Source organism: Priceomyces carsonii, assembly GCF_900007245.1.
Source record: "Priceomyces carsonii strain CBS4050 genome assembly, scaffold: Debaryomyces_carsonii_scaffold_1, whole genome shotgun sequence".
Classification (NCBI taxonomy): domain Eukaryota; kingdom Fungi; phylum Ascomycota; class Pichiomycetes; order Serinales; family Debaryomycetaceae; genus Priceomyces; species Priceomyces carsonii.
In genome coordinates this window covers 1,420,064-1,440,680 of record NW_026946674.1, presented here as the reverse complement: position 1 = coordinate 1,440,680, position 20,617 = coordinate 1,420,064, and the positions used below count along the sequence as shown (strand labels likewise).

At 37.2% G+C, this 20,617-nt stretch overlaps 10 protein-coding genes across 10 annotated transcripts; 6 read left to right on the top strand and 4 right to left on the bottom strand.

Moving 5' to 3' along the window:
- Nucleotides 1–39: 39 nt before the first annotated feature.
- Nucleotides 40–1,485, bottom strand: PRCAT00000795001 (putative lipid phosphatase; the record flags this gene model as incomplete). The annotated part of the gene is made up of 1 exon (XM_062956709.1): nt 40–1,485. The coding sequence occupies one exon, from the start codon at nt 1,483–1,485 to the stop codon at nt 40–42; it is 1,446 nt and encodes a 481-aa protein (XP_062807624.1).
- Nucleotides 1,486–1,646: 161 nt separating this feature from the next.
- PRCAT00000794001 (uncharacterized protein) lies at nt 1,647–2,774 on the top strand (the record flags this gene model as incomplete). Its single annotated transcript, XM_062956708.1, has 1 exon — nt 1,647–2,774. The coding sequence occupies one exon, from the start codon at nt 1,647–1,649 to the stop codon at nt 2,772–2,774; it is 1,128 nt and encodes a 375-aa protein (XP_062807623.1).
- A 113-nt stretch (nt 2,775–2,887) lies between these two features.
- On the bottom strand, nt 2,888–7,669 carry PRCAT00000793001 (cohesin-loading factor complex subunit; the record flags this gene model as incomplete). Its single annotated transcript, XM_062956707.1, has 1 exon — nt 2,888–7,669. The coding sequence occupies one exon, from the start codon at nt 7,667–7,669 to the stop codon at nt 2,888–2,890; it is 4,782 nt and encodes a 1,593-aa protein (XP_062807622.1).
- Nucleotides 7,670–8,015: 346 nt separating this feature from the next.
- On the bottom strand, nt 8,016–11,402 carry VID21 (Vid21p; the record flags this gene model as incomplete). Its single annotated transcript, XM_062956706.1, has 1 exon — nt 8,016–11,402. The coding sequence occupies one exon, from the start codon at nt 11,400–11,402 to the stop codon at nt 8,016–8,018; it is 3,387 nt and encodes a 1,128-aa protein (XP_062807621.1).
- Nucleotides 11,403–11,421: 19 nt separating this feature from the next.
- Nucleotides 11,422–11,592, top strand: PRCAT00000791001 (uncharacterized protein; the record flags this gene model as incomplete). The annotated part of the gene is made up of 1 exon (XM_062956705.1): nt 11,422–11,592. One exon carries the CDS (start codon nt 11,422–11,424, stop codon nt 11,590–11,592), a length of 171 nt encoding a protein of 56 aa, XP_062807620.1.
- A 545-nt stretch (nt 11,593–12,137) lies between these two features.
- Nucleotides 12,138–12,306, top strand: PRCAT00000790001 (uncharacterized protein; the record flags this gene model as incomplete). Its single annotated transcript, XM_062956704.1, has 2 exons — nt 12,138–12,215; nt 12,268–12,306. The coding sequence occupies 2 exons, from the start codon at nt 12,138–12,140 to the stop codon at nt 12,304–12,306; spliced, it is 117 nt and encodes a 38-aa protein (XP_062807619.1).
- Nucleotides 12,307–13,035: 729 nt separating this feature from the next.
- On the top strand, nt 13,036–13,344 carry PRCAT00000788001 (uncharacterized protein; the record flags this gene model as incomplete). Its single annotated transcript, XM_062956703.1, has 1 exon — nt 13,036–13,344. The coding sequence occupies one exon, from the start codon at nt 13,036–13,038 to the stop codon at nt 13,342–13,344; it is 309 nt and encodes a 102-aa protein (XP_062807618.1).
- A 66-nt stretch (nt 13,345–13,410) lies between these two features.
- On the top strand, nt 13,411–16,584 carry PRCAT00000787001 (uncharacterized protein; the record flags this gene model as incomplete). Its single annotated transcript, XM_062956702.1, has 1 exon — nt 13,411–16,584. One exon carries the CDS (start codon nt 13,411–13,413, stop codon nt 16,582–16,584), a length of 3,174 nt encoding a protein of 1,057 aa, XP_062807617.1.
- A 129-nt stretch (nt 16,585–16,713) lies between these two features.
- On the bottom strand, nt 16,714–18,693 carry CST5 (Cst5p; the record flags this gene model as incomplete). Its single annotated transcript, XM_062956701.1, has 1 exon — nt 16,714–18,693. One exon carries the CDS (start codon nt 18,691–18,693, stop codon nt 16,714–16,716), a length of 1,980 nt encoding a protein of 659 aa, XP_062807616.1.
- Nucleotides 18,694–19,370: 677 nt separating this feature from the next.
- On the top strand, nt 19,371–20,558 carry PDA1 (pyruvate dehydrogenase (acetyl-transferring) subunit E1 alpha; the record flags this gene model as incomplete). Its single annotated transcript, XM_062956699.1, has 1 exon — nt 19,371–20,558. One exon carries the CDS (start codon nt 19,371–19,373, stop codon nt 20,556–20,558), a length of 1,188 nt encoding a protein of 395 aa, XP_062807615.1.
- Nucleotides 20,559–20,617: the final 59 nt, after the last annotated feature.

Sequence of the window (20,617 nt, the reverse complement as noted above, 5' to 3'; positions counted from 1 at the left end):
TATGTCTATAGAGCAGATTCAGAATAAGGTTTACTTATTTCACGTCAGAAAATATAAGAAAAGAGGGAAAGTGACTAGAACTAGTAAAGCCGAATTACTCAAAAAACCCATGTAGCTCTTTCTTCTTCTCATATGCAGCCAAGATGTCGTTGAAAGGGGAGCCAAATGAAGCTTTTCATATTGCATTAAAACATCATTTGACTTAATTATGTTATGATAGTTGTTAGTGAGTTTACCTAAAAGTTTAGGGAACAAGAAATATACAGCGTAGAATCCGATACTAATGAAAAGCGTGGTACCAAAGACATAAAATTGCAAAAATGGAGTGGGCATGTAGCAAATTTCTGTTTGTAGTGTCACCTTATCTTGAGGTACTTTTGCTATTGTTGGATCAAAAAGATTATTGAGAGACAATAGTTGCAATGCTGGATATTTTATTCCTCCAGCCATGGATGAAGATTTAACTGTTATCTCTCTGGCGTTTGAATTTTCGTTTTCATATTTATAAGAATGAGTTACATCACAGTAGTCATGGTCATCGCCACTAAAGACAATTTTTGGATTAATTTTGCTCAAAATCTTCTGGGAAAGATCGTATTCAATCACAGTTTGATATTGCTTTCCTTTCATTACAGGAAATTTTTTATTCGATTCTCTTAAAGGTCCACAGTCTTGCTGATCATTGAACCGATATAAAGGCACATGGGTTAGTAGTATTCTTGGAAAGTAAGGATTGATGTGACTGCTTAGATTTTCTATAAATCTCAAGGGCCTGGACTGCAACCATTCGTCTTGTGAAGACAATGAGATGGTATCAAGTAAAATTATAGTATGATTTCCTATTTCAATGTAATCGTTTGTCTCACCAAAAAAAGCTTGAAATCTTTTATATGCTTTATGATTAATTGACTCAAATCCAATATCGTGATTTCCAGGTAGCGATTGTATATATCTTCTAGTGGGATCTTTGGGAAATATCGAATTGAATCTATGATACTCCTGAAACCATCCTTCGTCCTCCCATTCTCTTCCTCCATCGAACAAATCTCCCAAAAATATGAATGTATCGGGATCTAATATGTCCCTTGTAGCGATGAAGTTCTTATGAAGATACTTATCGCTGAGTTTTTGGGCGAAATAGTTAATTATCCATGGTCTGCCTGGGTATGAATTATCATCAACTAATTGTGGATCAGCTATCAAAACTATTCTTCTTGGATCTGATCCTTTATCCCAATGCTCCCACTTATTCCACTTACAAGAATTGATGCTCCAACGAGTATGTATTGGCTCAAACAAGATACTTAGTACTAAGATAGCCAAAGTTGCTGTTATGATAAATTTACAATTGATTTCTGAAAAGAATTCTTTGAAAATAAACTTAGATTCTTTTTCATTTATGTGTCTATTGCCATCATTAGACGGATCTCGCTCTATATGTATAGGGAGCCAATGTGTATTTTTTTCTCGTCTCCTAAAGTTCATACTAACCTATTATCTTAAATAATGTGAAGTTTGTACGCTAAATATAGCGCGATATCTAGCAGCTTAAATTTTCAGATTTTATAACGACTCCATAAGTCTCAGGTAAAATAATAACAAATATCAAAGATTTGGGGCCGTGAAGCTATGCGACGCAGTGTATAATGTTGAATGGAAAAATAAACTTGTCAAAGGATAGTTCAAGGAACGTAAATGAGCCCAAAAAAAGGGTTCTTCGATCAAATAAAAGTAGTGAAAATACTACTAATCTGTCTTTGTTTAACTTTGAAAATGTGAATACCTTGATATTTAAACAAGAACCAATCACGGTATCTTCTGGCAAATCATACGAAGACCTCTATAAGTCCGGAAATGACGTTGAAGTGCCAGAGGTCTCCAAAATAGCCAAATGCATTAATTTGAAAATCGTTGACAATATCTTACCCCGAAGATCCAAGCATTTTGAAGACCCATTGCCTGATAGCATTTATGAAGCATTCCACAATAGGCTGAGGAAAGAAGAAAAGTCAATGGTAAACACTGAGCGTTCGCGAATGTTAACAGAAGTAGATAATCTCAAATCACTGTTAATGCTTCTTGATCTGTATGATTGGGAAAAATATTTGCCTATGATAACAGTAGTTAGAAATTCCCGAGATATTAATGAACTAGAGTCTAAGAAAGAGCTCACAATAGCCGAAATAAAGAAACTCTTACAAAAATACGCTGATTGGAAAAAAAGACATGAAAAGCTCACAAATGAAATGAGAGCATTTGAGAAAAAAGAGCCGAATGACACTGAAGACCAAGATTATGGGATGTCATTGGAAGACCTTAGGTCCAAAAGATTATTAGAAAGAAGAAAAGAAGTTGGACCTCGAATAAAATTGAACCTCAACAATGGGTATACTCTACTCATTGACCCATTGGTAGCTCCAAAAATAATTTTGACGAATCAAGTAGATTCATCTTCTAAAATAAATTCGCCTCTTGGTAAAGAGCAAAATAGATTTGCTGCAGTAAAAGAAAATGTACTTTCAAGAAAAAGAAAAGGTCACTATATAAGAAGCGGAAAAGGCCAAAAATTTAACATCATAAAAGCAGAGGGAATTAAGAATAAAGAAAAACTAGATTTGAAGTTCGATTTAGAAAAGGGTATTGCATTCGGTAAACATTTACCAGATTTAGGACATTCCTACACAGACTTTGAAATAGATCGGCGTTGGAGACATCAAGCAAACAAATGGCTCGATGAAAGAAAGAAATTGAGGAGAAAATTAAAAGAAGGTTGAACATATGTCATTTAGTCGCAAGACCAAGCTCTGAACCATCAAAATTTATACAGTTAGTTTGATACATCATACGATATGCGAAATGCTAGTAATTATAAATTATATTTAATATGCTATTGATTGTATTCATGAATCGCTTGCAAAAACCTGGTAAGCAGCATTTGAATACTATTGGAGTCATTTAGATCGACATTGACGTCTCTAACTTCCAAATTGAGTGGAAATAGATGAATGAGTTTTGGCGCTTGCCTCAACTCCATATCAGGTTTATTAGGATGGTACCTTTCCAATTGCTCTGATTGTAACGAATAGACAGAAATTAAGTGGTTTCGAAGGACCATGATAACTATCAAACCTTGGGCAATGATGCTGAGTTTTTGAGTTTCATCATTAACAACTGCTTCCATGTTTTCCTTCAATCTATCTTCTAAATCCATTCCTTGGGCGGATATTATTTTATCCAAGCTATCCACAAGCATAAGAGCTTCCTCTAATGTACTGAAGCTAAGTATTGAAATGTTATATGCCAAATAAGCAATTGTATCCCGAACAAATAAACTCTCATTTATGTCATCCTTGAAATCGATATGAAATAATCTGATCAATGATTGTAAGAATTTTTTCCGTGACGAGTAGCTCCCCTTTACTATTGAATATAAACTTTCAATGAAAAATCTTTCCTCATAAAAACTTTCAGACGTACCCTTTCTGTATTTCACCGCCAATTTTATGCCCTCATAATAACTGGTATCAGTCAAAGACTCATGTCTCTCGTAAAGGTCTTCGTGTATCTCCGTAGCAAGACGTTTGATATAAGGATTAGTGCTAGACTCTAAAGCAATGACAGTTGGAACGCATATTTTCGGATTGGCGAAACCTAGTCTTTGGACAAGCTGCAAAAACTGAATTGGAAGAAATGAGAATGAGCCCGAATCATACAAGCACAAATCAAGGATTTGTTCAATGTACCGTTGGACGATTGCAGCACATATACCATCAGTGATGTACGACAGAGCCACTCCATGAAATACAGCAACATCAAGTTTAATGTCAGTAGAGGATTTCTGCTCCAATCCATTCATCTTCTGTGATTTACTATCCTCTGCTCTCAAAAAGTCCATAATTCCTTGAATTATAGTATGTTTTGTTAACATTTCTTTATTCTTAAATTCGCGATCTAAGACCTTAAGTATAGGATCTGACATCAAGAGCTTGGGATGAATTGCACATACAGACATTATATTCTTAATTGCTGAATTTCGTATCGAGCCTTCAAAAGTGGTCCCACAGAAAAACAAAAGAAATTTGATGATTACTGTGATGACGCTCTCCTTCTCCTTCATGCCAATGGACGAATTTAGAAAAGTTTCTCTGTGCCTCTCGAGATCGCAGTAGGAACCAAAACAGCCTATTAAATGAAGAAGCTTCGGAAGCTTAGAATCTGGTTTGGGGGCAGTCTTGGGTGATCCAATATAAGGTCTCAATAGCTTTAGACAAGATATAGAGGCATTCGCCAATTTCACAGTATTGTTTTTCATTAAACAAAGTTTCCAAACACATGGCATAGCTTCATGCAATTCTCGAACATGCAACTTGCTAAGTTTTCGTAATAAATGCGATTGAATAGTATTAATGAATTCGGGCCGTAATGTCCTAAAATTCGGGAGAGTATACTTCAAGATCTCAAGGCTATAAAAACAGACAGCATCTCCTGAGTTTTGTTCATCGACCAAATAAGGCTGCAAAGATACTAATTGGTCTTGTGAAATCAAAGTTCCCTTACATTTCACGAGCAACGATATGAGCCTCAAAGCTTTTTCAATTTGCGAGTGGATTTTAGTATCAGATGAGTCAATTATGAAGTCCAAAGATTTATCAATAATTAATTTGACAGAGTTAATGATTCTGGCATCTCCAGAATCAAGTACAGATTCTGTCAAAAACTTTTCCAAATAAGCGAAGTTTTTTGTACCCGAGCTTACGATATCCATCATCACCTCAACGCGCGATATTGTTGCTGACGCAATTGATGAAGTACCATTGTCATGAACTTCAGATGCCAATGATATAAACCAATGGTCTAATAAAGATGATCTGGCCAAGCTTTGGACAGTGTCATCTTCATCATCGAGTCTCCTTAATATCTTGTTTGCGATAATCGCCTTCACTGATCTCTTCTCTGTATGTATATACATATCACGGGAAAGCTTCATAACTCTTTTGCGTACCTGAACACTATCATCATTGAGCCGCTCGCATATTGGAACATGGAACTGTTCAATCACCTCAGGTTTTGAATTTATGTATTTGCTGATTAAGTCTATAACAGCATCTCTAACAAGTGGAGAGCTATCTAACAATCTTCTCGAGATTGACTCTCTTATTCTTGGTGAAACCAACAAAGTAGGGTCTTTATCAATGAGAGAAGTCAATATCTTCACGCACTTAGTCTTAGACTTGATCTTATTACTGTCTAAGTTGTTGATGATTACTGACAAAAACCTGTCATACAATGGTATCAAATCTTGAGGTGCAACAATACTTAAATATGACTGCACTGACAGCGAATCTTTATTTGCAGTGAGAGCTTGATTCAATTTAACTGAACCTTCTGATACGACATTAAACAAATAATCATACAAAGCATTAAAGGATGAAACATTTGATAATTTGGTCATAGAGCTATCCGGATCGGAAGCCAAAATAGCGAGCTGATCTGACAGTTCATTATCATTGATTTTCGAAAATGTGGGTCGAATACCACATATGAATCTCAAAAGGAGAAATCGAAATGATAGAACATATGCGGAGCTTTTCCCAGCTTGGAGCTGAACATATTCGAGAGCGTCACCCATAGAATCTTTGTAATGATCTATATCTTCCAGTGAGCTATTGAGTTCTAGTTCTTGAAACTGATCTACGCTTTGCCTTAATGAGAGGATTTTGACACCAATCGATCCAGAAATCTCTAACGCAAATGATTCTATCAACAGAGCATTCGTTCCACTTTGAATGAGTGATAAAAGAGCCTTTGTAATCGACACAACTAAAAGCTCGGCTCCAGGCCATTCTGGATATGTTATCATACTTAATAGGTCTTCTACTAGAAGCTCCAAAACTTGCTTGTGATGCTGATCAGGAGATTGCACCAATTTTGAAATTAAGGATGAAGCAATCGAATCCGAAACCAGATTTGCTTCCGATAAAATGGCTTCGGCACTTTCAAAGAGCAGGACTCTTTTGTTTTGAAAAATAATGTCTTTGCTTTCATCTTTCATCAAACTATGTATAGCTTCATTAGCAGTTTCTGCTAATCTATGTAAGTCATGACTATGGAGAATTGACATAAGAAGAACAGTCACAAGCTGTACACTACCACCCCTTGTCAATTTAAACTGTCTTGCTTGAACTCTTTGCGTTGAAGCTTTATATATTTCAGATAAAATCTCGTGTAAGATAAACTTTCTTTGGTCCGATTTACTTTTATAAATACTTATAAGAATATTACAAGCATTTATACGCAAATTTTCAAAGTTACTATGAGATATTGCTGACTCTTTATCTTTCATACTAGACTCCGAAAAGACGATTAATACTGACAAATATTCCAATCTAGTTAAAGTGTGCTCATCAACGTCATTTTCACAAACATATTGCGAAAGTAGGTGTAGTATAAGACTGATTTCACATACTATGTTCGAAGAACTTATCTTCAATGTGCTAACCAATTTATTGTTTCCAAAAGACTTGGAAGCTAGTGGAAGTAACAAATCTTGACAAAGAGAATAAATCAAATCTATAATTCCCCTCAAATATTCATCGATGTATAACCTCTTATGATTTTGCCGCCCGGTTAGTAAATAAGCAATCATCTTAGCCGCTAGCAAACACGTCGACGCACTATCAAATAGCAGTAAGGACTCAGGACCGATGTCTTCTGCTCTAGAATTTTGTGTGATTGACTCAACAATCTGATGCCAGTTGATCTCCATTCCATCATTAACAGAGGTAAAGCATAGACTTTCGATCTGTAAAAGGTATTCTATATCAAAACTGTCAACGATTTGATCGTTTACAATACGAAGCAAATGATCGTGAATAAATTGAAGGGCATCTGCTGAGATAATCTTCTTTCCTGACTCATTTAAATTAAAAGCGGAGGAGTCGTCGTCGTTATCTACTTCATTAAGAAATCGAAGAAGGCCCTCGCTGGATGCTTTGACTATACTTTCGTTTGAAAGATGTTGCAATTTTAAAGGTGGACCCTGAGATGCCTTATCAATAGGCCGCTTCTTTGGTAGCTTTGACAGTGAATGAATACTTAATTCTCCACCGAGAGGAGACATATTCGTAATCATCATATTATATTCTTTCTGAAATTTTTGGCGATATACTTCGTTATGCCTTTTTATTGCAGCTTTATCATTTAAGTCGTAAGATTTTCTAACTGAGAGTCTGGAGCCATCAAACTCTAAGGGATCAAAGCTAATCTTTAATTCCTTCAAGGATTCGTCATTAATTTCCTCTGTAACTTCGAGAAGCCTGTTCTCTAGTGGAGGAAGCGCTTCCGATTCCTTTTCTAGTTTACGATCCTTATTAAACCAAACGGGTTTTTTGAAGGATAGCTCATCTAACTCTGGATCCTCAAACTCTTTGAAATCGTTCACAAGAAAATCCATTGCTTTCTTGAACCTTTGTGGATCATTATTGATAGCCGCCCTCACTTGATGGGCGGCTGTATTTTCACTTTCATTTAAAGCTTCGAGATCATCCAGAATAGTATCAATTGAAGTTGAAGAAATCAAAGGTGCAATGTCTTGTTTCGGAATGAGATGCACGAGTGGAGTTAGGGTTAATGCTTCCTTTATAACAGCGGTAGAGTCTTCGCTTGACATTTACAACCTTTCGCTAAAATATTAAAATTTGACAAAACGAGTGAGTATTTTAGAACAACTTAGCTTTACCCTTTGCAATAGCCCTTTTCTATGTAAGTGTTCTTCCCTTATATTATATATTATAAGATTTTGCTGGCTTTATATATAAAAAATGAAGAAGCCCAGAGAATCACATACTCTCTATTTACGCGTTAAAAATTTCAGAATTAGTGAGACTAAAGAATAAATTCCATGCAGACGAATACCGAATACCAAATACGTACTCTACAAAATCTTTAAATATGCTATTCTTGCAATCCATACTTCGGCGAATACCGCTATAAATAATCACATTAGCACCAATTGGTTATTGTGCATCGGGGTTTGTTAAGTTTGCGCTAGAAAAGTTGGGAGTGCCTGTTGGAGTAGATGCAGAAGATGCTGCAGATGACATTGGAGACCCTTGCCCACCCAATGCAGCTATGTTAGAATTAGCAAGCCTTTGCAGTTGTTGATGTTTTTGAATAAGAAGTTTTTTCCGTTGTTCGTACTCAAATTTGGACATACCATCTAAGGGCGACGATAACTGGTCCAGCAGAATTTGCAGCTGTGGTATTTGATGCAGCTGTGGTTGCAGCAATTGCAGTTGCTGCTTTTGTTGCTGTTGTTGTAATTGCTGCTGTAGCTGTTGCTGTTGAGCATTTTTTGCGGCCTTCAACATTTGTAGTTGATTTCTTTCTTGTGGAGTCAACGTGGCAATTTGCGGTTGTTTTTGAGTGGAAGACAGCCCCATTCGTTGTTGAGAGGAACCAATCTTATTGGGCCCCTGTGACAGCTGTTGCAGCTGTCTTTGCTGCAGTTGCCGCTGTTGCTGGAGTCTACTCTGCTGCTGTTGCTGAATATTAGCCAAATAAGTAGCTGCAAGCTTAGTAACCTGCTCCTTACTAAGTTCTGGATTCTTCGTTTGGATAGAGTTAATGATGGCCGAAACTTGAGCGGGTGCAAAATGAATTCTTGAATTCGTTGTGGAACTCGACCCAGCTTGCGAAGGAACCTGCTGGAGCGTCGATCCTTGATGTGGTAGCTGAGTTTGCTGAGGTCCGGAGCTATGCAGGTTCAACAAGCTTTTATTAATAGTCGTTGCCTGAGACTGAGTAGGATTCACCAGCGCAGGAGGAGTACCTTGTTTGTTTTGCAGATTTTGTTGTTGCATTAACCTCCTTTGTTTTTGAAATTGTAACAATTGCTGGATTTGTTCAGCAGTATAAGGAGTACCATTAGGAGTCGTGGGTCTCTTAAATCCAGAAACTTGGCTTTGTTGTTGCTGTGGGTAGTTATTTGAAATAGTAGGTGTCTTGGCGTTGGAATTAGCACTGCTTGGAATACTCTTAGCATTTGCACCCTGGAGAGGTGCCACACCATTGGAAGATGATCCCTGTGAGGAGGGATTTGAAATCTGTCTATTTCCTGATGATTGGGTTTGTTGCTGTTTCTGTTGTTGGGCCACCGCTGCCATCATTCTTGACCTCGTTGCTTGTTGATTTAAATAGGCCTCTTGTATTGATTTGTCTCTTTCAAATTTCAACTTTGATAACTCTGCAGGTGTAGGAATTCTATCACTTGGTCTTTTTGATGTACTGAGTGCCGAGGGTGTCTCAGAAGCAACGTTATTAGAACTGGACGCTGTTCCGCTCACACTTTGACTTGAATTTGTTACTGGAGTGGAATTTCTTTGGGCAAGTTTAGCGTGCGTAATTTCTCGCTTTTTCATGCATTTTCTTATGGCATCAAACATGGATGCCCACCTTAAGCGTCTATGACCCCTCTGAATAGATTCATTACCGACACCAAGAGGCGAAATACGCCTTTTGGTAGTCAGTTGAGCCCTATGTGCTCTTTCTAACCACTGCTGAGCTTGATATGCATATATTCCTTTCATGTCAGAGAATTGAAACTTCTCGTTCAATTGGATATATCTCTCAAAACATTGCCAAGGAGTCCTCCTTTCAATATTCGATTCGTATCTTTTTAAGGTGGATGCTGAAGACAGTAAGTGTTCAGATATTAGATCCCAATTGAAGCAAAACTCTGCAACAGAGTGAATCAAATATCTATCATCTTGCGGTAACCAAATAGTAGGGGATCTATATTCAATATTTTTAATCAATGGTGGTTTCGGTGGCTTCAAGTAGTTAAAGCGACGTTGGGACAGTGTTCCGAAAAGTCCCTTTTGATAATCTGGGGGACCGTCTGATTTGCTTGACTTCTTGAAATCAATTGAATCCTGAAGAACTATTTTGTACCAATTTTCATCTTCAAAGGGATAAAGTAGACGAGAGACTGCAGCTAAAGGAGATTCTGTAGGGTGCAATATTGGTGCAGACATATGCTTTGAAGCATCGTCAAATGCACTGTACTTGGGCAAATTCTTGATAATTGACTGGTCAATTTTTTTCATGCTGTCTAAGTTGGAATTTAAATTAAGCGGCCAAGCACTGCGACTTATTTCTAATATGGCAGCTTCTTCCTTAGATGACTCCGCGTTTTCCTCAGATGCTTTATTTCCCGCTAAAAGGACTTCGACATCAATTGTAACAGGATCTGAGAAATCAGTGTTAGCATCCTTAAAAATTTGAATTCCTTCTTCCTTACTTTCAGCATTTTCAGATATATTCAGGTTCTCCTCCGTAGCTTTACCTTCCTCTATATCGTCATTTTGTTCATCGCGAGCCTCCTCTACTTGCGGAATATCAAGCTGTTCTTCAAGCTCTTGTCCTGTTTCCTCCTTTGGATCACTATCTTGTTCCGATTTGTCATAAAACGATTGATTTTCTTTAGCTATTCTCTCTTCGTCAAGGTAAACTATGGGTTTGCGTTTCACACATACAGAAGAATCATGATTCCAATATGCCGTAATTGTATTTGATATTTCAAAACAACATGCCAACTTGTATTTACGGGTTTCTTTGAAGTCTACTGCCATCCATTTGCCTTCCTGTAGAAGAGTACTCCAATGATGCTTCGCCGGTTTCTCATCATTTCGTAAGAACGGATCATTGTACTTCTTTGGTTGCCTTAGCGACCATTTTCCTTGCCTCTTTAATTCTTCGATACGAGAATACAAAACTGCAATTTTCCCTTCTAAGAGGGCCAGCTCAAAATTTTCAGTCAAGAGAGCCTTATGACTTCCTGGTAACAATCTTACCAATGGAAGTGTCTGAGTTAAATAATATAGCTCTGCTAAAGGAGAAACATTATGAGGTTTTGTTGGATAATGATCAGGAACTGAGAGTATTTCTAAATCAGAGATACTGCGTTCCAAGAATTTATTGTTTTCTTCATCATCGTATTCTTTCTGCGTCTTGAGAGATAAAATCAGCTTTCGTTCATCATTATTACTTGAAGGCATAAAAGGTCCGCCAGCAGGCCCCGATATCTTGGCCATTTTCTTTTTTTGAATATCCTTTTCATTACTATCAAGGCTCCTTTTATGCGAAGCATTTTCCACAATAGGATTCAATTGTATCCTAACTGACTTCAATACCGACTCAGCAAACTCTTTCTCATTTTCAATCCCTGGAATTGAGCTGAAACCGTAGTTATGTCCCTTTTGTCTACCCTCAACTTGGCCCACACTTCTTGTACCATCTAGTTGGCCACATACATTCGTAAGAAGCGGATCTTTGCTAAGATACAAAAGTTCCTCTAATCGAGAGTTCCTCAGCTCCAGGAACTCCAGGATTTCAGAACTCATTAATATTACTTAAGGAACTATGTTGAAAGTAGTAGCTTCACTTGTTATTACTGTCAAGATGTTTTTTATGAATAAAACGAATGATTTCCAACACGGATATCACGTTACAAACCTGTATATAGTGTTTATTTTAAATTTGGAAGAAAAAAATTGCGATTTCTGTGGATCGAACACAGGACCTTCAGATTAACTGTGACTGGAGTTGAACTTCAGTCTGACGCTCTCCCAACTGAGCTAAAACCGCCTATTTAATTTAAAATAAATTAAACAAAAAATTATATCATACACTATGAGATTCTAGGTCGTAGTACAAAAGCGGAGGCATTAGAAGGTGGAATCTCATTTTGTTTGGATAGAATGAGTTTTCTTTCATATATGGTAACGTGTGAACTCAAGACTTTTGTAATTGAAGATGTTCTAAAGAATTTCATCACAACCATAGTGGGATCTTGCTGCAGGATCTAGCGTAGTGAAGTGAGATATGAATGAAACATGAGCTATAATTAATGGAAATAAAAGCGGGTCCAAAGAAGAAACTCTTATCTTCGGGTCTTCAGGATTGGATTTCATGTTTTGAATTTCTAGCTTATTTAAACTTTTATTGGATAATAGGAATTGCCCGCAACAGCTGTAAAGTCGTTTTGCAATCAGTCTCGGACAGACTCGAATTTGAATTTTAAATATACACAACTTTGCCAACTAAGCATTAATAGTGTCATAAAAACTCAATTTACAATGAATTTAGATGCAGTGAGTGGTCAGGACTTGACCGGCGCATTTAAAATCACAAATTTAGCAGTCGCTTTCTTAGCGGTATGTATTAGAGTTGTTAGCATCTTAAACGTTTAATACTAACTATTCTTAGGTGTTATCTGGTGTTTCTCAAATGTTTAATGGAATGTAAGTATTCAAAATAAATAATGGAGAGTAATAAATGCTAACAATACATTAGTCAATCGGTAAGTTTGAAGAATTGTGATCGAAATGCGGAGACATACTAACGACCTAAAGTTTGTGATTGGTATTTACATAATCACATTCGGTGCTGTAATCGGTCTTCTAGGTAAGTATGAAAATATGTGATTTGTTTCTTGAATATCGCAATTAAAGAACAGTGGGGCTTCCCTATCTATAATGAAAGGCTAGAAGTCTCTTTACCTTAAAGGAAGTTAAATGAAGTTAGATATAAAAAAAGAAATCGATAAAAACTTCTATGCCACGAATACGAAACAATTCCCTACATTGGTATCGATACTAACATTACCAAGAATATAGGGTACCAACAGAGGCTTATGCTTATGGATCTTTTCTTTTTTCGTTCATTGGTCGTGGAGTTTGTAAGTATTCAATCAAGAATGAAGTCTTTCCAATTGTTGTACTAACGCACAGCTTACACATTTATTGGAGCAAGTATCAATGGTGCAAGTGCATTCAGAACGATTGCCGGTATCTTAATATTTTTGATAGGTCTTGTTTATATTGGTTTAGAGGCCATACCAAGTATCTCCCCACCAGAAAATATGAATCCAGAAGGTATAAGTATTGCGGATGGAGACGAAGATATAATTTGAACAATTGAATTTTGAACGCTTATCTTCTGAATTTAGTGAAAGAGTGAGTTTTAAATATTGAAATGTGCTGTGATATATCCATCACTTGTTTACAAATTCATTTATTTTCCTTACATAATTTGTTCTTACTTGAAATTTTTTTTAATAGAGCCCCGATACCTCAAATATTTTTGCCTGCCCTTTTTATCAACACATCATGGTATATGTTCATCTACACCTCTTTTATCTCTTTTGCTCTAGCTTCATATTCACCTTTAACTATCATTGAGGTTATATACAGTCTGATAATTTATGTTGCTAAATATCGAACTCTTATTTTAAACATTGGATCTTGGCGGCAAAGTATACACAAGAAAAAGCAAACCAGTTAGTCATATACGGAGCCTAGTGCTTCCATATTGAAGTTAGGCGGATCCCTATTAAAGTATTCGAATAGAATGGATGAGGAAGAATTCAGTGATAAACCACTCAAGCTACCTAGATCGTCATTTACAGCGTTTAGATTAACCTACTCAGGGACGAAAGATATCAGTGAATCGTCGAAATGTATTCTTATTGGTAAGATACCAATCATATGGTTTGATGATAAGAGTCCCGGCTTTTTCACAAACACAACTCAATCAGCAAAGACGCTAGTAAGAAAGAAGTTCAAGTCTGCCTTGGTATCTGTAAATCGCAGTATTCGAAGTAATTCAAATGTAAAAGTGAGTGATGATCATTTGGCTGAAATTTCTGACGGGCTTAACTTGTACCAAAAACGCCCTACTAAGAAAGAATTAAATCCCGAATCATTTGATAATGATGGCGAAGAAATCAATGACCACAGAGAATTAAACAGTAGTACAAATGAAAGACACCCTGTCATCAATTATGAACCAAATGTACACGGATCGGAAACTTCCTTAGGAAACGAAGTCGGAGACTCGAAATATGAAGGTCTTGCGCTATCTACATCCAATGAAAGCTCTTCATCAACCCAAGTATCGGACATGATTATGCGCTATCCAAGTGACATCCACATTCTTGGAACGAATGACCTGTTGATTTCTTCACCTATTAATCAAGATGATTCAAATGGAAAATCATTAAAGAAACCTGCGGGTTCATATTCATATTCTAATTACCTAGAGCCATATTTTACTTCTATTACACCTAGTATCACGGAGCAAGACAGCATTCTACAACCGACGCATTTAACGACCGATAGCATGGTACTGGAGCTCGATCTGAACAGTCGTCATCCTCATTTTGGTCATAAAGAGAGCACTGTTAAAAGAGCGAAGACGAACATCACAGTTGAGCAACCCCAGCCTGCAGAAAGCATCGGCGCTATTCTGGAGGAGGAATATCACACCAGGTTTTTGAAGAAGCTCAGAAATTTAGCCGCCGCGTCCAAAGGGAAAGCTAGGACGAGTGGCCATGGTTTACGAAAGAAAGTCTTTCAGAGTCTCTTGAAAAGATATGAGGTGGGGGAGATCGTTAAAATGGATAAAATGTTAGTTTTGACTAAAATAGCCCGCAAAATAAATCACACATCAAGATTTGATGAAAATGAGAATTTTGATTCTCGAGTTTATGAGAGATGGAAAGAATATTTTATAGTATTGAGAAAAACTGATAGTGAAGCGGAGCCTTTAGACATTCAGTTTTATGATATTCACAACTCAACGAACGAGACGAAGAAAGATCCCGAAATAGCCTTCAAATTGAACTCAAGTATTCATGCTCATATCTATAGTAAAGCTGACAAAGCTATTTGCTTGTCTGTGCCACATGACAATGGCGTTTTGATATATATTCTCAGATCGAGTGGCGAAATTTCAAACTTAAAGTGGCTCTACTTTATTCGTCTGTTTCTTGACGAAAATAAGGGCTCAATATTTCGTGTTAAAATTCCTGAATTGTCCCTTTCATTCCATGTCCAGGTTTCAGATTCAATGATAAGTAAATTAAACCGCAACCTGGAGGTAATGGAAGTTCAAAAGCTAAAGAGAGGTTACAAGGTTAGCAATAGTAATTTAATCGAGCATATAAGGGGTGAAATAATTAATCGACTAAAAGATATAAAGACGGTTGAGGTCAAACTGTGGTTAGAGAAAAATTCCAACCCATGGTTCTGCTTCAAGGATTATGATCGCTTAGAATGGGTTTGTGATAATAGCAGGTTACTCTACATTCAAAATGAATTGCTCAATAATTCTTTTCAGTTGGAATTAAGGAATATGGCAACTTACGTCAGAGAGATTCCAACAGAAGACGGGAACATGATAACAGAACCTTATCCCATAGAAGGGTTTTTGGCTAGGCTTACTAACATCTCGGGGAACAAAACTTCATTGTTACGGTCATTTCATAAACTTCTGTATTTTTACTCTTGTGATAACATTTTATTTTTTACGAAATATTATAGGGCAGTTCCTCCTTCACCTGATTGCGTTCTTATGAACAAAGGAGATTCGAGCTTGGATAATGAGCTACCCATGATTTATGAGCACTCACCTTTTGAGCTCGATGAAAATGAGCAAATTGTTTGGTTGAATAAAAGGGATTTTGAGCATTATGATAACTTAGCATTGAGTGAACTAGAAAGACGCGCTCAACAATTAATTAAAGCCGAGGCACTTATAGACATATGCTTGATAAAAGCCATAAGGCCTATACCACTAGAGGATGTAAAGCTATCACATAAAATTTTATTGGGAGTGCTATTTTATGGTCAGAGTGGCTTATCTGACATAGAGATTTTAGATTCAGCATTTGAGATTGAATTTTATAATGGAGGAACATTACAATTACAGGCGCCGACAAAAGAAGCAAGGGAACATTGGGTAGAAAGATTGAAGAGCTTGAGATCGTATTGGCGGCGAAGAAAAGCTTTCGAATTGAAAAAGAGGATTGAACTCAAAAAATTTAACCAACACCTTTTACGTATCGACGAATATACTGATTCAAATGTGGTCTTTGAGACAAACAACCTCGAAACCACGCGAGCGAAGTCAGATCCCCTTCTCTGCAATATAGATGGCATAGCAATGTCAAAATGCATTCTACTAAGCGGTTACCTATATCAAAAGTATAAGAAGCATTCGAATTTCGACCAGTATTTTGTTGTACTTTGTCCAGGGTTTTTAATACTTTTTTCGATGTTCAAGAGATCTAAGAAATCAGGTGTTTGGAAGAAAAGTACGTGTTTCGAACATTACTTGACTATACCAATATCAAATTGCTACCTCTATTCTGGACATAGTACTGCTCTAGATTTGTTAGAAAGAGAACGAGAAGTCGATAACCTGAATCCAGGTAGGCCCTATCTCCCGCGTTTATATGCTGACGGGTGGAAATCATCAGAGGAAGAATCTTTGAGATGTTTCACCCTCTGGTTTGGAAGAAAGCGCCAGATTTCAGGAAACGACAAGATTGCTTCGAAATACAACGTTAAGAGTGACAATTACAAAAAAAGTACCCCAAAAAACCCAGGAATTTTTAATATGACAAGAAAATTAGGAATTACTGGTCGAAGTATAGTCTTTATGGCTAGATCAAGACAAGAGAGAGAACTTTGGGTGAATAAAATTTATTCCGAAATTGATAGGTTTGCTAAATCCAACTGATGCTTTTACGTCTCAATACTCTTCCTAAATTGCATTTTATAATTATAATAATCATCGCTATATAGTTTCGAACTATAAAATAACTTTACATACATATTAAGACTTGAAAAACACTATACCAAATTATAATCAACTCGCGGAACTGAATAAGACATTATCAATCTTTGAAATTAAATCATCCCAAGTCTTCTCGCTTTTAACATTACATTTCTGCATAAATTCATTAATCACTTCTTGGTCCGAGTCCAGATCAGATTCACTAGACAATGATCCATCCTGAATCAGCATAACTCTTGAGATGCCACAATTTCCATTATTATCACTCAAAATAGTTTCGTGCTTGAAAATTCCATCCACTCTCTGTTTATCAATAGATAACTCTTCGTTCGGTGATGCTTCCTTGTGAGTCATAGTGACACTGTCAGGTAAGAAGATACTAGATGTAGAGTTTAGGGCAAGATACGAAGCACTTTCATCGACAAAAGCATTTTTCTCAGTGATATCACTGAGTCTCTTATTATTATTCTTAATAGCTGATAATGGGCGCGTTAGTGGCCTCTCAAATCCATTTGAAAGTGTGGGCAAAATAATAGTTGAAGTCAAAATTTCACTTGGAAACTTAAAATTAAAATCTGAAGTGGCTACAACCCACTTCTCAATGATCGAATCAGTTTCTGAATTCAACCATATTTGAGAATGGCTCAGTTTCCTGTCAGATATCATTAGTGTGGAAACGTCAGGCGTTTGTACAAATGTGTCTATCATCGGAAACATTCTGCAATCATTTGAACCCATGTTCCAAACCACCAAATAGTTTTCAAAAAGGTAAACTATTTTCGTGCTATAACTGAGACCATCATAGCCTACGAGTAGCTCATCTATCAACCTTAGCTCACCGAATTTTAATAAGGACGTTAACTGCAAACCGGAACAATTGTCAATAAGATATTGTATGAATGCGCTTTTTAAAATATCAAGTGGTACTTCTTTATATTTAGATATCCTTACTGTGACAGTATTAGTAGTTGACATGCTGGCTGTAGGTGAGGGAGATCTGGATAGCCTTAAATAAGATGAAGTCGATCGCCAGCTGATTAGTGAATTGACACCCCCTCGCTTTTTAGAATCAGAGCGAAGTACGGTTCCTGAAACCCTCAAGTTACCGCCAGTTTGATTTTTGGCCGACTGCTCTTTTTTATTAAAAGTTGGCGACAATATATCCGACTGACAAATGGAGCCCTCCAAGGACTTTGTATACCTTAAAGTTGAGCTTAAAGATGAGAGATTGGGGCCCTCTTGCACAAACTTACTTTTCTTATGATCTAGCAACGCATTGGCAAACAATTTGTCAACAATTGAACTATCAAAAGGAGTCATTGTTTGAGATATATTATTGGTTTTGCAATTAAGCCCCTGGCAATGTGGTAGACACTTACAAAGCTGCGTCAGCGGTGAATCATTTGTATCTATTATGTTTAGTTTCAAAAGCTTTTCAATCTCAAAATTGACAGTGATGTTAAAGCACTCTCCGTGGATTACATCACCACATTTCAAGTCAACCAATTTTTCATGTTCTAATTTGGTGTAAAGCATTTCATCACAAATGAAACATTTTAGGTCATTTATATTATTTGTTCGTGGCTTATTTTGCTGAGTTTGAGTGAAAATAAAAGGTTTGACTTTTGGACCTTTTCTTCGTGGGCTGGACATTACTTCTTGTAAAGCATTCGAGGCTTTCAAAAGATCATTCGATGGACCCTGATTTCCCAGCGATTTAGATCTTTGAAAAATTGGAGGTGATCGGTGCGCCGTACCACTAAAAATACTATCAGGATCTGAGTAGGTTGTATCGCAACTCCCACCAGATCTTAATAATGGTGCTAAATCTGAGTTTGGCGAAATAGAGCGTCTTCCACTTCCACGGACACCGTTGAAAGACTCCAAAGAGTGAGCAGGCGAGACTGAGGTGGGAAATGACGTAGGGCTGAACTTATCGTCCTTACTTGTAGCATTGGCCCTCCTTAACTTTGCACGCCAGCTAAACTTGGCTTTTTTCTTATCCACCGCTATGGGTGGTTGCAACATGACCGGAGTCTTCACGGCCAGCATGAAGAACTAATGGCAAATTGAAACAATTCAATGACTATTTTTATGTGTTATGAGGATTCCCTACTTGTGTCTTATAGTCATGAAATAGATATATATATATTATATATATATATATGTAACATAAGTTGCCTCTAGCAACCCCCCTCTATCCCTAAAGTCGTGCTAATTATTGCAATCTACTTGCAGGAACCCTCTTTCTGGCATATAAAGAGAGGTTTTTCCCGTCATCCAGCTCTCAATGCTTGAATAATGTTTCAAATTGCCTTCATCTATCTTCAAAGTTTCCGAATAGGGCATTCTATCGATCCCAAGATGTGTTAAAATAAAAATGTAATGCGGCATTATATACCTGCATATGGACTGTTTATACCAGGTGATATGTCACGAGATTCTGGAGAGCGGTAATATACATCCGAAAAGTATTAAATACACGACCTTTTATCTTCATAGCGCGACAAAGAGCTGCCTAATCTAGTAGCGGATTTCTGCTCCCCGTTAGCAGATTCAATACAGTGGGCAAGAAGAAAATCTTATTAAAACCGTTATCTGCTCTCTCACGAACCTACAGAGTATTTTACAGCCATTCACTTAGGAAATCGATAGGCAGTTAATAACATCGGTAAGATTGGTTGCTAAAAAGTAGGAGCTTAAGGACAAACATACTATAAAAATAAGAAATGTTTGCTAGAGCTACTAGATTAAACATTAAAAATGCGATTGCTAAGAGAAGCATGGCCAGCTCCGCTAGCGACTTGGTCAGCATTGATTTGCCAGCATCTTCGTTTGAAACCTATGAGATAGACCCTCCGTCTTTAACTTTTGAAACCGAAAAAGACACCTTGTTGCAGATGTACAAGGATATGATTATTATCAGAAGAATGGAGATGGCAGCCGATGCTTTGTACAAAGCAAAGAAGATCAGAGGATTCTGTCACTTGTCAGTTGGTCAAGAGGCTGTTGCGGTTGGAATTGAGCATGCAATCAATCATAAAGATACTGTGATCACATCTTACAGATGTCACGGTTTCACTTATATGAGAGGTGCCTCTGTCAAAGCGGTCTTAGGTGAATTAATGGGAAGAAGATCTGGTGTATCTTTTGGTAAGGGTGGTTCGATGCACATGTATGCACCTGGTTTTTATGGTGGTAATGGTATTGTTGGTGCTCAAGTTCCATTGGGTGCTGGCTTAGCTTTTGCTCACAAATATAGAGGTGAAAAGAATGCTACATTTACTTTATACGGTGACGGTGCTTCAAATCAAGGTCAAGTATTCGAATCTTACAATATGGCAAAATTATGGAACTTACCCTGTATCTTTGCTTGTGAAAATAATAAGTATGGTATGGGTACTGCTGCTGCAAGATCTTCTGCCATGGTTGAATATTACAAGAGAGGTCAATACATTCCAGGTTTGAAAGTTAACGGTATGGATATTTTAGCAACTTATCAAGCTTCTAAGTTCGCCAAGGATTGGTGTGCTCAAGGAAATGGTCCTTTAGTCTTAGAATACGAAACTTATAGGTACGGTGGACATTCTATGTCCGATCCTGGTACCACTTACAGAACGAGGGAAGAAGTTCAACATATGAGATCAAGAAGTGATCCTATTTCTGGTTTGAAGCTCACGATGTTGGACTTGAATATAGCTACTGAAGAGGAAATCAAGTCTTATGATAAAGCAGCAAGGAAGTATGTCGACGAGCAAGTTGCTGAGGCTGAAGCATCGCCCCCACCTGATGCATCTTTTAATATCTTATTTGAAGACGTCTATGTAAAGGGCTCTGAAATTCCTGTTTTGAGAGGAAGAATCTCAGATGATTCTTGGGATTTCAAAAACCAGACATACTTAAATAAGGTGTACTGATCTCTAGGTCATATCAGCATCTTGAGCTAAAACCTTAGTTAGAAGCGTTAACATAAATG